Raw genomic sequence first — 12,628 nt, forward strand, 5'->3', positions numbered from 1 at the left:
GTTTTGAGGATGGGATAATGCGGTGCAAAAGGCAGTGCCAGCGTAAGGAGCATAACCCACGCCTGACACGTCCCAGAGAGATGAGCAGATACGGGGGGCATGAACAGGCCTAATGAACGCGTAGCTGCTTGGGTCCGCAGAAATCGATCCTGAAGCCTGGCATGATTGAGATGCTATTATTTTGGAGTGAAGACTTTGGGCTCCATGCCGACGGTTAACGGAAAGCATTGGAATGCGCCGGAGAGCTGTCACTCGGACCGGTGATGGATGACAACACGCCACACTACCGGCGGCAGGCCTGTGCCACACCTGGGTCGGCGCTTGATTAATTAGCCAGCGGATGTATCTCAGTCCCCCGCTAGGGGCTTCGGTTCTTCCGTCTGCTTCCTGCCAGTGCCGCAGAAGCCCGGAAGCGTACCTACGGTTAATGCGTCCAGTCGGGAATCGGCATCATCGGCTCTCCCGGAATTGCTCACTTTGGGTAACTTGGTTTGTATTCAGGCTGAGGGGTGGATGTGAGATGGAGTAGGCTGCAAATAGAATCGGATGAAACGCAGGTGCACTGGCCAGACCGATGGAAATTATGGGATGTATCGCACTCACTTGTCCTAAGCTGTAAATGAATACGCAAGAGAGGCCCTGTGATGGTACTGTAAATGGTGAGTCCAGGGGAGGCGAAGGCGGCCTCGGTAGCTCGGCCCCCCCTCGAGAAGTGAGCGTGCCCCGAGCGGCCGAATCCGGTCCCCAATCCTTCTTGTGGGCTTTCTGCAGATTCGGCAAGAACCGGAAGGACGAGAAGCCAGGAGACAGATCGGAACGCCAGGGGGCCCAACCGGCATCGGACGAGGAGATGCTGCGGATGAAGCAAGAACAGGAGAGGTGAGAGTCTTGGGTTCTGGGCGTTCGTGGAAAGGTTGCCTAGTCTCCATGTTTTTACCACCTATGTTTCGATGAATAAATACATTTTTTAAATTGTTTTTTATTAAGGTATACAATATCCCCTCCTGCTATGATCGCTTCCACACCTTAAGTTTATCAGTATTATTGTTCTTGGTTGGGTTCACAGTCTACTGCAGACTGTTCGGCAGACAGGATGAGGTCACTTCCTGTGGTGCGGGGGGATGTCCTTGTTGAGCCCAGGTGTTGGGGAATCTTCAAAGGGGTGTGTCGCTGTAATACAGAGTCGCATCGTGATGCTTTTCTAGGCTGGTAGTGCTAAGGTTCCTCCCCTCTAGAGCTCCCACCCCCCCTCTAAGTGTGTCAGGTGCATTTGTTTGTCTCCATTCCACATGCCCCGGCCTGCACCATCTGCATTGCAAATGAGGTCTGCTTTCGACACACTCGCACACTCGAGTGCTCTCCCCCTCTTCCTGATGAGGATGATAAGCCAACCCGCAAGTGTGCCGACTGTCTGGGATGCGCGGCACCGTTTCCCGTTTTAGTAATTAGCACGGCACGGTCGCTGAGGGTGCTGGGGGGGGGGGGGGGGCGGCAGGAGGGAGTGAGGGTCCAGGCTTGCGGCCAGACGGCTGAGCTTCCAATGGGCACCGCACCCCAGAGCTTTCAATTATCTTGATTGACTTTGGTAAAATACCCATATGCAAATCTGGGATCAAGTGCAAGGCCATAAGGGGTTATGGGTACAAATAGCAAGATCATTAAAAAAAATACACCCAGATACATTGCTTCAGTGAGCACATGACAATTAGCACTGAGTGCAAATACGCTTGGTCATGTGGTTGGGGGGTCAGAGTTCAGTTAGCATCAGCTTTGCAGATTCCCGGCGCGCCTCCTTGAAGCTTAAGGTATCTGGATCGTTATAGATGCGCAAATCCTGCTTATGGTGCCCTGGTCATCACAAGCCCTGCCTGTCAAAGCTGTAGCCATAGACCTGTGTAGACTTTTACAGCTGCCTTCCGGTCTGTGGAAGGTACCACGTTTCGTCTGTCTGTAACTGCAGGCTTGTGACAACCAGGGGGCAGTGATGCTATCTCTCAGATACTTATAAGGTGCCATCCTTTTCTGGTCCGCAGTGAGAGCTGCGCCCTAAACCCCAAAATTGCTGGCACTCTGCAAAATTAAATTGGCAGCCAGGCATTATTGGTGTTAATCAGAGAGTCACGCGTCACCATGATGAGCTGTTCTGGGACAGAGACACTGTCCAATTAACAGCCTTTGCTATCAGATGTGCTGCAAATCTCTTCAGGTTCTGGCTCTTTATTATTAAATTTTTATTTTTTTTCTCATAAGGCAGTAAGGGGGTGTTATCTACCTCTATAGACCTAAATTGGGTAAAATTACACATCAGAAAAGGGAAAACACGTAAACACAACCCAAGTTGTTCATATTTAAAACAAAAAAAGGTCTTTGTTTTTAGGTATAGGTTGATTTGTTGAGTCAGGAATCTAATCTGTTGTTTCATATGAAGAGGTCATCCAAAGTATGGGGGGCCCTGCTCATTCATGTAACGGTGTCCTGTGTTGTGCAACGTTTGTGCAAGAAAACTGCAGGAGTCAGCAGCTGTCAGATAGCAGGGAGAAACTGAAATTCTCAGCCTGTTTAGAGCTGCAGATCTGACACTGTAAACAGGGCTGACGGCGCTGATCTACGCGAGTGGAAATGGAGAACGTTGATATTTGAAAATAAACAGATCCCCCCCCCCCTGTCAACGTGTATCTTAGCTGGTCACATGACCCCGGGGCCCGTTTGCAGTGCTGTGCTACACACAGAAGGTCCTTGTGAAAGTGCCCTCTGGGCTAAAGGAAATGCCTTTGCCCTACCCTTTGAGCCAGGAGATAAAAAAGAAGCTCTAGAGTCATGATTCGCTGTGTTATTCTCGTTCCAGTGTCCATTATTCTGAGCTGTTTTAGGCTCGCTGCTCGGAAATCCCTGACCTCTAAATAACCTTTTGTAGCTGGAACTGGATGGCAGTGAGTACATTGCAGGTACTAGCACCCACCCCCACTGTGAAGTCATGCAGAGAAGGCGGGTCTTGCCAGTACCCCCTACACTGCATACAGTGAGATCCAATGTACTTGTTAGACAGTTACCCTTACAAGTTACTCTTCCCTTTGCTTGCCACAGATAGGAGGTCAGGACCAGTAACCGTTACAGCTGTAAGGATGCTCTAGACTCGGGTAGCCTAAGGCCTTGGAAGTTCATCTGGTAATGATGTCACATTAACCGCGACCAATGGCTGGTGAGGGGTGGACAGAAAGCCAGCCGGTCAAAGGCGAGGTTCCTATGCCCTGCAGCGAGGGGATTCAGAGCTCCCCAGGGACACGGACTCCATGGAGCACAAGGATCCGTCTCAGTCTGCTCCTTCTCATTTGCCTTGTCGTCCATCACAATGAACGTCAAATAGACACTGTGGTGCCTTCAGTCTGGGGCAATTGCAGATGATTTACAGTTTTTTTTTGTTTTTAATTTAATTTAAATGAGAAGCTTTCAGCTTCATACTCAACACAGAACACATAACGGCGCAGAGAATGCATGGAAAAGAATGGTTTTCGATCAATTACACCACCTTCGTCTATTATTATTTATTTATAGACACCGGGCATAAGATTTGAACTCCATCAAATTCATTCAAAATCTTGTTATAATACAAACAAATATCATATAGGAGAAATTATGGTGTGGAACTCTTGGATGATTTACAGCGGAACTGTGAATTTGATCTGCGTGTGTGATTATCTTGTCAATACGCTCAGGCATTCTCCAGGACAGCTGGAAGTGATGTCATTGCTTGTAGAAGCACCGATAGAGGGGTCCTCAGCAGGAAAGTCTGCACTGGCCTGTGGACCCTCCGCATCCTGTGTCTTCTTACTGTCCAACTTGTAGCATGAAAATCTCGGCTTGCCGGCGAGGCAGCAGGCCATGGGCTCGGCTGGGAAGTCCAGGACAGATGGAAGAGACCCTAACGAGAAAGTCACCTTCCTGTATGAGCCCCCTAGAACTTGGTTCTTCCGTCGTGCAAACAGGCCTGTGATGCACAGGCAGGGACTCATTACACATCACTATCGTGCTGCTTCCTTTTTAACAGAAGCTCAAGGGGATAAATAATGTAACAGATGTAATTCAATGTAGCGTTTGTTTGGAACGTTTTAATGAGCCGTAGACTGCCTCGGATAGGTTCCAGGGTCTCCTTGACCCTGTACTAGATTTGTGATTGGTTTGTTAACCAAGTGTAGCGACCTGATTTGCCTCGCTAAAGGGCCTTTGCGTGTTGGGTGGCTGATGCTATTTTGAGCTCTCGTCATAGATCGAAGGTGGGCAGTCTTACAAGTTGGAAGTAATCCCTGTACTGTGCTTCCCGATGTGAATACCTTGTCTGAAGGTCTGGCTTAAGACCGACTCAAGAATGGGTGGTGGTCTTCAGCAGGAGAAGGCAGTTTGCCTTAGCTAATAGGCTAAATAAGGTGGTTTAGCCTGGTAGTGATGTTTGGGGTTGTTGCTTTCACCACTTAGGTTTGAGTTGCTGCATAATCCAGACCAGACTGTAGATCTCATCTCTGTTTCCACAGCCCTCCTTGCTTCTTGTGTGAAGTTTTGATCGAACACAGACCGTTCAGGCACCGATTTTTTTTTTGCCTTGTCCAGAATCCAAGCGAAAACCAGGGAGATCCGGGAGAAGCAGGCCCGGGAGAGAGATTACAGTGAGATCCTGGAGGCCGGCCGGGCGTTCGGGTCCGAGGAGGAGCACGGAGCGAGTGTGGGCCACGGAACCCTGGAGCGCTCGCCGGAGGCCGGCCTGCGGCGGCTCCAGGCCCCGAAGGAGGACCTGCAGCCACTGGAGGCGCTATACACACACGTCACTCTGTCGCGCAACGGTCGACCTCCCTCTGCTGAAAGGTACAACATTCAGCTTTATTCTTCTGTTTATAAAGGCTCCTTGAGTGAAACTTATTCAGTGGTACAACAGAAGCTTCCCATCTGACTTGAACCAGCGGGTTGGTCCAGGACTCTTATCCTCACAGGATGTGATGTCGTTCACTGCTTTTGTGTCTACAGGCATAGGGTCTGCTACAAGGTTAAAAAGAAAAGTATGAATATATACCGCTCGTATTTTTGTGTCATTCAGGTAAACAGTGTAACCAAGTTGCATCTCCTTCCTGCTTTTTGCAGTAGTACAACCTGTCACATCTTGCTGAGTGAGTTACAAACAAACAAGTCTACGGGTTCCGGCATGCATGTGAAGAACAGCATTTGGGCCTCGTTCCATAATAGGTTCCATAATCTACACCACTGATCCTCATTATTATCTGACACGGCCGTTGTCTTGGTCGTTTTTGTTGGCGAAGAACATGGCATTCCTGCCCCACCCTGTGCGATCGGCTGTTGGATGTCTACGCTGAACCCCCCCCCCCTTCCTGAGAGGTCTGCATGTGCTTGGCGAGCTGGTGGGATGAGATGCAGAAGTGATCTCTGCAGGATCTGTCCATAGACGGGCTTATTCATCTTTCACTTTCCCCTCCCTTTTCTTATGCTGTTCTTCTTTCTTTGCATGACTTTTCTCATGCCTTCATGCTAACTTTCTCTCTTTCTGAAAAATACTTCATGTTTATGCCTCAAATTAACGGGGAGGGACAATAAGGCGATTAGTCATAACTGGATTCAACAGCACGCTTTTTTTTTTTTTTTTTTGGAAGCACTCTGTGGGGGGGCCACCTGCCCATCATGGCTGCCTGTGGGGGTGGCATATCGCCTCGGCTGCCCATCTGTGTCATTACGGAACCGCTGTCGCTAATGAGCCAGGGGCTGGGGGAGGTGGCACTGATGATCTGTCAAGGTCACCTGGCATCAGGCGCGTGGCTGGGGGCCCCTAATCCCTGCCTGGAAAGGGACCGGAGCGGGGGCGTGTGGTCCGGAGAGCTCAGTGCCACCTGTACGCCACCTGACCCCACGCATGAGGTACATAAGAGGGGATTATGAGACCAGAAGTCAGGCTGTACCTGAGTGTGTCGGCTGCGGGTTCGAGCAAGGCTCTGATTTGAACCTTCGAGGGCGCGGGACTCATCAGAAAAATGTCAGAACTGTATGGTTGGGTTATTCTGACATGTCATATAGAACGTTGTATTTATTATTATTATTATTATTATTATTATTATTGTCTTGTACATTTTTTTTCTGTGAAGAGTGTTCCATTATTCTTGTTTGTGTGTGGTCAGTTGAAGCAGCCTTCACTGTAGCAGGCATCATTAAAAAATAATTAGCGTCCGTTCCATCTGCTGCAGTCGTGACTGGAGTTTTGTGCTTTGATTTCAGAAATCAAAAGTAAAAATGGGCTCCCACATCGGATGCCGGCTGTCCATACTGGGAGGCCGGCTGGGTCGTACACTTCGGGTTTGCGATTTCTCGTACGGTAGCTTTTTCTGCGGGCTGTTGCTGTATTTACAGCTGCGTCAGGGAAGTTGTGTCAAAGCGTTTTTTTTTTTTTCTTTTCTTTGTCCACCTGGAACATTTAACCCGGTCTGGTGATAAATGAGTCTTCCGGAAGCTGGTACCTTTCTGTGTTTCATAATCGCTCGTGTCCAGCAAAGTGCTGTAGGGGCAAATGCAGAAGATATCTGACGCCAAACGGCAAGTTTTCTCTTATCGACCTTGTGGGATTTAAAAAAAATATTAATTTTTTTTGCTCAACTTCGGAAAGTTCCGTTCGTGTTTTTCAGGTGCCGTCGCTTGGCCGGATAGGGATGATGTCATTGGGGGTTGCCCACACCGCTGGAGGGGCCCGGTGTCCCCTAGTGGCAGCTGTCATAATTCACTGGGCTGTCTCACTGGGAAACAGCAGCATCACTAGGGAGTCTCACAGTCCCTGATACTAGTGAACCAGCAGTGTGGGGGCTGTGAGCGTCTATGTCTCACGCTGCTCCCCCCCCCCCCCCGTCATATATGGTGGGAGTAGAGTCCTGAGATGAGAAGATTGTAATCTCCGATGACGTAGCCCTCCTGAACGCATGACAATGCCTGAAAAACCCAGTGCTTTTATTCAATTAGCCTTATCATTATTGATGGTTAGCCTACTTCTCTACTATTTTTAATTAACTATAATGACTGTCTTATTGCCTTCTATCGTTTTACATTGATTGTCAATTCTAAGAAAACCCATAATAAAGTGCATTAATAATGATATAATTTTTATACTAAGGATTTTGGAGGCTATTGCACTTTTCCTAAAATGATATAAGGTTTTTCCTTATATTAAGTTTTCTTTAACCTAGTACTGACTGTCAGATTTGGTTCTTCATTTGTGAAATCATGTGGTACATTATCAGGTCCATTAGGACTTTTGTGGTGTGGTTTTGCACATATGTATCGTCTTCTGGGGAATAAAAAACGAACCCCCCCCCCCCCCCCCCCCGAAAAAAAAGAAAGAGACTTCTAAAGATCTGTGGACTTATGCCTCAGTTAAGAACATATAAAAATCCCTCTGAAGACATAATGGGGACCTTATAGAAAACGTTGGAAGGGAAATAGATTTTGTTGTCAAAGGAAAGTACAGCAGCCTGGGGAGCGATGTGACCCCCCCAAATATCTTTGGAAACTTTGTCAGACAATAGTCAGTGGTTGACGTGAAATGCAGGAAGCCAGAAATCGCAACCCATTTTTTTCTGGACAAACACTGTTCTGCGTTGTCTGTGTTATTGCATTTAGGGTTCCCCTTTGTCTAGAGCTTTGCCGGTTACCATATTCCTCTCCTGTCACTTTTCACCTAAATGGCCGTTCTTGAGTTTCCAGTATGTTTTCCTCCAGAACTAATCGAATTTTCCAGTCTTTTCTGAGTTCAGTTCAGCCCATCTGTATTTTTATTCTGGGGCAAAGATGAAGACGGTCTCGTAGCAGTGTGTCAAAGGCGAGGCGCGAGCTTTCTCTAGAATTCACTGACGCGTCGCGAGTTTTACCCGCCCCAGCCTTTGCCCTCGCTCTGTCGCCGTCCTCATCCATGTGACCGGCCCAAGACGTCTGGAAAAGAGGCCACCTGCCTCAGGCAGCACCAGAGAGAGAAACCCCCCCCCCACTCTCTATAGCCGCAGATTAGGCCGTCGCCTCTCAGTGTCGCTCAGTCTGCTTCAGAGGCGCCGTGATCAGTAATATTCTGTCCCCACTTTAGCATTATTCTAATTCGAAAGGGTATTGTTTGCCTCGGCCATCTGGAGACCTGTGGCGTGACTTCCTCGGAGCCGTGAGCCCCATACACCACTGCTGCTTGTTAATGAGAGGAACGTTTTTTTTTTTTTTTTGTGCGTTGCGTGCAGAGGAGCGCCGAAATTCACCTTCTCTCTTTTTTAGTTCACAGAAATCCAATTAAGACCAAATAAATGGGGTGTCTTGTTCAGGCGAGGCAAGAATTCAAAGCAGGCTGTTGAGTACTAAGAGATGTTCGACAACGTGAGAACATGAATTCCATTCTAGGTATACACAAATAATGCCAATAAACGTGATGTGGCGTGTTTGCTGCTGGTGTCACTTCCGGACTCTCCCTGCCTCTGTCCCCTGCCTCTGTCCTCTGCCTCTGCACGCTCATACTATAGGCTCACCATGACCGTGTACTTTAAATGCATTATTGTTTCATGTGTCAGAATAAATATCTTAATAAATATATATTTGATGTTATAGTGTCTTGTACAGCTTGTTTACCACTGTCATAATAATTGTAATAAGGTGTAAAGACTGTGTGTGTGTGTGGTCTGTGTGTGTGTTTATGCATCTTCCTAGCGTTCCCCATATCTTTGTGAGGTGCCATAGCAGAGCTGCAGGGCCATTTCGTGGAAATATGTTTTAAGGGAGCTTTGATAACAGAAGACCTATAATAACAGATTTATCATTTTTCACACATAGATACATGCATGAGGGGGAAAAAACAGCCCAGCCTTGCAGCTGCATAAATATATTGTGGAATTTGTTCTCTAATTGCTTTGGCTTTTAATAAATCCAGAATCAACATTTTAATTTAGCTATAATTCAGTTTAACCACCGGGGGTTTGAAAAGCCGCTCCAATCTGACTAATATTACCTCAGCTAAGAGCCTCAAACGCGTCCCGTCGCGTTATTTGAAATCTTGCAAGACGGATCCAGAAAATAAGAACATGATTTTTCAATATTATTACAGCTCAGGGCCATTTACTTGCGTTTTCCATTTGGAGAAAAGTGAGCGAAATATGGTTAATTGACTTCCCGGGCCGGCCTCATTGTTTTTATTTCGTAAACGCAGAAAGATGGCCGCCGACGCAGGCCCCGAAACGCTGTCCCCGGCTCCCAGTAAAAAGGTCATACTGTGTTTACGCGGCAAAGCAAGTTAATTGACTATCGTGTCCATTACTGCCATGAGGGGACTTTGGCACTTATTACCTGCCTGGATGGGTTCTGGTCTGCGTCTCTCCTTAGCCGGGGGGGGGGGGGGGGTGTTATCCGCAGAGTCAGTCGGGTGGGAGCCCAGAGAGCCTGAAACATAAGACACGGAGGAGAGAGAGGAACAGACCGAGCCTGGCCCCCATCGCCTCGCTTCCCCTCCCCGAGCCTCTGATTTGACTGCTTTACCATCCTGAGTGCTCTCCGCTCTTTATTAGTGTAGCCCTGCTATATTTACAATTAGTGTTTACAGAAATCTGCTCTTGTTAATGCGTTGATGTTTATGCTGTATTTTTCTCATAAGGAGACACTGGATTACAATAAATAAATATGTATTTATGTTTAGCCCTGATAATTATTAATTGCGACACTAATGATCAGAAGGGCGTGCTTGCATTCATCTCGGTGGAGTGCAAACTTAATCTCCCGTGTCATCAAGCCCACGGCAATGAAAACAATACGGCCTCTAAGCAGTAAATATGTCATCTAAATGGGGCTTACTTAAATTCTGTTAATTGCAGACCGTTAATGCTAACAAATTATCTTCGATTTTATTCATTACCTACTGCGGCGTCGTCTGTTCCCCTGCATTGTCGTAATATGATGGCCAGGATGCTGTCGCTTAGTCTCCTTTGCCTTGTCATTGTGCCAAATTCAATAAAGACTCAGCTTCATACTTATTTCTGCAACCTCCCAGCCCCCCCACCCACCCCCTCTCCATCCACCCCCCCCCCCCCACCCCCTCTCCATCCACCCCAGTGCTTCTGTGACACTGTGCAACATCTTAGCTTGCTCTAGGCATCTGTTAGCGTTTGTCGTATTTCCGAGGTCCCTGGTGAGTTTGGCAGCTATTAAAATGTTTTAAAAATTTTATATATATATATATATATATAAAAAAAAACTTGGACTTTGCCTGCCTGGGGATGGAACCACCTTTAATCACCAGTTAATCGTCAGCTTCCTGTTTTAGTCACTTAGTTAATGCCATAGACTAGAGTGAATTATTTAGATGAATAAATATTTATTCATAAATATTGATAAATATTTTCCCCGGAGTAGTTCAGGCTCACAGAAGCTCACTACCGAAGGGGTTCAACATAAGGAACTGGAATCGGTAACTTTCAGTTTGCAAGCCCATGTCTTACCCCAAGTGTTACTGGTTGCCTGTTTGACGGGGAAGTGATTCAGCTGCTTGTTACTATGGAGCTTCGCGCATGCTGCGGGTGGTGTGCGGCGCAGTGGGTTGGGACGCTGTGCCTTTGTTCGGAAGGTCACCAGTTCTAATCCCCAGGTCAGAAGGTCGCCAGATCTAATCCCCTGGTCAGCAGAGTGATTGCATTTTTGGGCCCCAAAAGCAAGGCTCTAAATTGGGCACTGGCGGGACTGTATGACCCTGCTTTCTCAACTGTACGTTGCTTCGGAATAAAAGCAACAGTGAAATATATGTAAATAAATAAACACTGGCAAGCCATACTCCTCCGAGATGTTGCACATGTGACAGCCTCCACTCCCAGTTTATCCAGTAATCTCCTAAACGAAAGCGACGTCACTATCATTCCACGCTACCTTTGACATCCGTTCCTCCAGTAATGGATTTCCACAGTGACGTCGCCGTGGTGTGGGAAGCGGATCGGCGGACGTGCGTTTTTGCGCGGGCGAACACGCACGGGAAAAACTTTCAGTCACGGTGTGTCATCTCCAGTGAATTTTTGTGAATCTGCGTCCTTCGGTACAGACCCGGGAGACCTGATGAAATCCATCAGCTCATGAAAGGGATCTTGGCTGGGATCCATGGGCATAGTTCGTCAGATAAAGAGGGATCCCTCGTGAATTCAGCCTAGTCAAAAAAACGGGTGGCACCAGAGCACGATTAATTCCGCACATTCGGCTGGAGTAAATAGGGTCTTAATCCTTTTCCAATGCAGTGAGCTTTGAGAAACTAAGCCGTCCCCTAAAGGAGTAATTCATTAGCCCATAATGAAGTGACAACCACAGAGGCTGCTTTAACGTAATGTTGATGAGGGCTTGGCGAAACCATAAATTGTGGTGGAACAGAGAGTGTCACGAGAATAAAGGGCGGAATGGGGAGAGATTGTCAGATGATTATCCAGTGTTTTGTACCTCAGAGGCAGGGGATGAGCAGTCGCTTCCAAAGCCGTGTGTCACTGTGTCACCTCCCCTCCGCCCACGCATCGCCTCGCAGAAGCTCTCCACGGAGCTGGCGTGCCTTCCTGCCCGCGTTATCCTGTCTGCTGGCGTCCAAGCTGCGGAAGCGCTCAAACTCACTGGTGCCGGTTCACGGCCCAGGAAGGCTTTGCTGTTTTACCCTTGAAGCAAGGTGCTTCATCTCTGTTTGAGCACCAGCGCAAGGTCCGGCGTAAAAAGAGCTGCAGTTTTCGCTGTTTTGGACAAGAAGTCAACTATCCAGTAAATGTTATTGTCGCCGTTGAGATTATAGCAGTACATGTGAAATAAAAGCAACTGCCCGCTAGCGTTCCCGTTGACTTTGAGCTTCTGCATTTTATAGCCCCAAGGTCTGGGGGTTGGAGCAGTTCAGGATCGGTGTTGGTGGTATCTCAGTGGGGTCCAGGTTTTGCATCCCCGACCAGGTGTAGGGCTGAGGTCGCTCGCATCCTTCACAGGGTTCCAAACGTGCGCCAGCATGGATCGGAATGGCGGAAATGCAGGGCTAGTCAAGCGAAAGGATCCGAAGACGGATGAAGCGGTCTGTGCGTACCTGTGTGTAGCCTGACAAGGCGTGAATGCTGGCCTTGCAGCTTCCGTTGACGGCCTCGCCGTCCCCCCACGGAGACTCAACAGCAGCCGGGCCTGTTGAGCAATGTGACTCACAGATGCCGTCTCAAACTGCGGGAAGCAAACATGCCGATTTCACAAAAGAGGTTCAAGTTCAAGCCGAAGTTAGTCAAGCAGCGAGAGTCCCTGCCAAACAAAGAGATGTAATTTTGACTCCTCTCCCATTTGTCTGCTATTTCTGTGGATCATTTCAGCTGTGTATTTGCAGGCTTTTTTTTCTGGGTAGCGTTTAGTAATTTCGAAAAGCTGTTTTTCAGTACCCACCAAAATTACAAGGCTTTTAGGCAATTCCTCCACATTTCCACTAAGGTGTAAATTTAAAGGTGTAGACGAACCGCATGGGTTGGTTGCAATTTCATGCTTAAGCCTGAATTGTCCAGTGTTGTTGGTAGCTTAGGAAATTAAAGAAAACAACAGAATGCATTTCTGCGCCTTTGTCCTCTGTTCTGCCATGAATGCTCCA

General features: G+C 47.8%; 1 protein-coding gene across 5 annotated transcripts in view; it reads left to right on the forward strand.

The window, feature by feature from the left end:
• Nucleotides 1-12,628, forward strand: part of LOC111840222 (partitioning defective 3 homolog) — a 163,369-nt gene that overhangs the window by 121,132 nt on the left and 29,609 nt on the right. For all 5 annotated transcript variants that reach the window (XM_072710866.1, XM_072710867.1, XM_072710870.1 and 2 more), the window contains 2 exons: nt 772-879; nt 4,603-4,854. In XM_072710866.1, the coding sequence (XP_072566967.1) occupies nt 772-879; nt 4,603-4,854 (360 nt within the window). The remainder of the gene's footprint in view (nt 1-771; nt 880-4,602; nt 4,855-12,628) is intronic.

The sequence above is a fragment of the Paramormyrops kingsleyae genome, chromosome 4 (genome assembly GCF_048594095.1).
Source record: "Paramormyrops kingsleyae isolate MSU_618 chromosome 4, PKINGS_0.4, whole genome shotgun sequence".
NCBI lineage: Eukaryota > Metazoa > Chordata > Actinopteri > Osteoglossiformes > Mormyridae > Paramormyrops > Paramormyrops kingsleyae.